The sequence below is a fragment of the Chinchilla lanigera genome, unplaced genomic scaffold (genome assembly GCF_000276665.1).
Source record: "Chinchilla lanigera isolate Chin_1 unplaced genomic scaffold, ChiLan1.0 scaffold00037, whole genome shotgun sequence".
NCBI lineage: Eukaryota > Metazoa > Chordata > Mammalia > Rodentia > Chinchillidae > Chinchilla > Chinchilla lanigera.
The window spans coordinates 16,448,594-16,451,532 of NW_004955438.1; the positions used below are offsets into that span (position 1 = coordinate 16,448,594).

At 52.3% G+C, this 2,939-nt stretch overlaps 1 protein-coding gene across 1 annotated transcript in view; it reads right to left on the reverse strand.

Moving 5' to 3' along the window:
• Positions 1–1,143: 1,143 nt before the first annotated feature.
• LOC102014830 (alpha-1-antiproteinase 2-like) overlaps positions 1,144–2,939 on the reverse strand; it is a 14,032-nt gene continuing 12,236 nt past the window's right edge. Inside the window, exon 3 of the mRNA XM_005390447.1 lies at positions 1,144–1,499. Coding sequence (XP_005390504.1) covers positions 1,225–1,499 — 275 coding nt within the window. The 3' untranslated portion in view covers positions 1,144–1,224. The remainder of the gene's footprint in view (positions 1,500–2,939) is intronic.

Below are 2,939 nucleotides of genomic sequence, written 5' to 3' on the forward strand. Positions count from 1 at the left end.
AGTGTGCTCAGAATGCTCCTCAGATCATAGGTTGCGGACATGGACAGTCTGGGAAAATGTATCCTGGCGGACCTGGCAGGCGTGAGAGAACAGGAAGGAAATTCACAGCTTTTGTCATGTTCTGCTGGGATCTAGCACGTGCTCTTTCTGCTTGTGCCTCCTTAGTGTCCTGTCCCCTCCACAGCAGGAGGAGAAGCTGCCCTGCTTTGGCAGAGTTTCTTCCTCCTCTCTACTTGGTGTGGAGAACGTTAACTTCATGGGGACCACTTGTCCCGACAGCCCCTGAGAAACCACCTCCTTGAAGGAGTCTTCTCGTAGAGGCAAGGTGCCCTCCTGCAAGTGGAAGTCATCCTGTTCTGCAGTGTGCAGTCAACCTTTCCCAGCCAGAGGCTCTCCAGGGCCTGACCGCCAGGGGAGTGTGGCTGAGTGCAGCAGGGGCTGATTGGAAACATTTAATGTGGAGACAAGAGCGCCCCCACCAGGCCAAAGACTCCACTCTGGTTTCCTTGGGGTATAGGCGAGCTGAGCAGGCCTGCGCTGAGGTAGCAGGTCCCAGCCTGACCTTACTCTTTTCTCAGCCCTCACAGGCCTGGGGAAAACACTAGCGACACTTCTGTTCACAGTTCAGCTTCACACCTGTGTGCACTTTTATATTCCTTCCATAAGATGCATAATTAAACAGCGCCTCTGGGCATAAGCTCATTTCTGATGAGTCCTCTGGTGCAGGCTTGAGGACACTGGCTCCTGGGATCCAATAAACCACCCTCAAGAAGTGACCGAGGAGCAGGAATTCTGCAAACTGCCCTGGACTTCCCAGTGCTCACTGTTTCCTGTTCCGGGCCTTTCCATGCAGGCTCCTGCGCTCTCCACCCAGGGACGGCGCGGACGCCACACTCAGCTGCCACCTCTGCCTGGAGGCCCCCAGCTTGCTTTTTATCCTGACATACTTGTGTGACCCTTCTTGCCTCTGTCTCTGGGCCCTGAATGATGGGAGGGACATCCTCAAGGCCAGGATCTGTGCCTGCTGTCCTGTGGTTACTGACACTTACACTGAGCCTGGCCAATGCTAACGGGATGGACAATGGGTCTAGATGGAAGCACAAGGTTGTTCCCAGGAGCTGTGACCCAAGGGACGGCGTCCACCCTCCCCAGCCTCTAGCCAGTCCTGAAGGGTTCAGTCTTGACATGACTCAGAGATCCTAGGTTGGTTCCTGCACTGGGGACTCACATTTTGTCAATGGTTCCGAGAATATTATGAAAGTGTTCCTGGGTCAGGCCTTCCTCCAGCCGCTGCATCTTCCCTGGGTCGGGTAGGATGAAGAAGGCCATGGCGTCACCCAGAGATTGCTGGACCAGCACCCAGCTGGACAGCTCTTCATCCCGGGTCAGGAGAAATATACCCAGGCGATTGATCATGGGCACCCTGATGGTTGTCTTTTCATTTACATGGAAGTCTTCTTCCGCAATGTATTCAGCCAGGAGCTGAACAGTCCACTTTCCTGGAGAGAGACATCAGGCAGGGGTGGGACTAAGGGTGAGGAAAGTGTCAGAGGAAGGGAGCCTGAGTCCCTCCTGAGTCACTGTCCTCTGAGACTCACGTTGGTCATCTGTAAAATGGGATTAAAAGAGAAGAATTTGCTGAAGGGCTGTTATGGAAATAATCTGAAGTAGGAGGAGGATCTGGAATTTGTATGTACTCGGGTTGATTTGTGACAAGATGGCTCCAAAAAAGAAGCGCCTTTATTTAGATTTTATATTTAATTGCTTGGGGGCCAAGGATGCTAATGAAATGACCTGGCATAAACAGAAGTCCCTAAGTCATACCTGGGTACTCTTTTCTGGAGGCTTCCTCTCCCTGACAGATGGGTGCTTTAGCCCATGCTCAGGACAAACACCCTGAGGCCTTCTCCTAGGCAGCATGTGACGTGGACAGGCCCAGGCCACCTCCCCTCCGCAGTACTAGGGTGTCTGCTTCCAAGCTAACAGCGTGGGCAGGTGACTCTAGGACCCTGAGCCCACCTTTCTCTTTGGACAGGAAGAGATGATGAGACTGGAGAGGGGACAGGAATTGCCCCAAGTCACAGCAGAGCTGGGGCCTCAGTTGTGCTGACCGTGGCCTGGGTGCTCTGTACCGCCACACTCTGCCCAGGGATGGGGGAGACAGGGAGGGGGCAGCAGGCTCAACCTTGACCCCACCTCCCTCCCCTAGGCTTTTCCCAGGGGCTGTGGATGCCTGAGAACCTGGGGCCCTTTGGGTCCTGGCCCTCCCATTGCTCAGAGGCAGGAGGGCAGGCAGAGGAGCAAGGCTTGGTGCTCAGTTCTGTGTGCCCCTATATACTATAAAACTTGACGAATTCTTTCAACATTTGATAACAAGGGAATGGACTTGCACCCAGACCCATGTATTATGTAACTTGATTAGCCTTTCAATACATGACAATAGTGGTTTCTGTTTTTTTGTCCATGATAAGAAAAGGAAATGCTGCCTCTGGGAAGTGAAATGACTCATTCAATATCAAGATTAATGATGGGTGGAGGCAGGATTTGAACCCAAGTCTTTCACATTCTGTTATGGCTTGTGTCAAGGTGTCCCCCCAAACCCTCATATGGTCATAGGCTGGGCTTTTCAGATGTAGCTGGATCTCGAGGGTGTGATGCAGGGAGTAAGGGTGCATGATAACTAAATTAGTCCACTGATTGGTTTGGCATAGTTCTGGGGGTGAATTATGGAAGATGCTCCCTGGATATAAGTGCTGCCCACCCTAAGGGTGTGTAGCCTGGATAAAATATAAGGACAGAAGAGAGCTGCTATGGTTGCTTATTGCTTGCTACTTCACTGCTTACCTCTGCCTGCCAGGAACTGTTTCTCCTCTTCAATGCCTCCTGCCTTGCAGCCAGCCAACTAAGGACTGAAACCTCTAGGAGCTGTGAGCTACAAT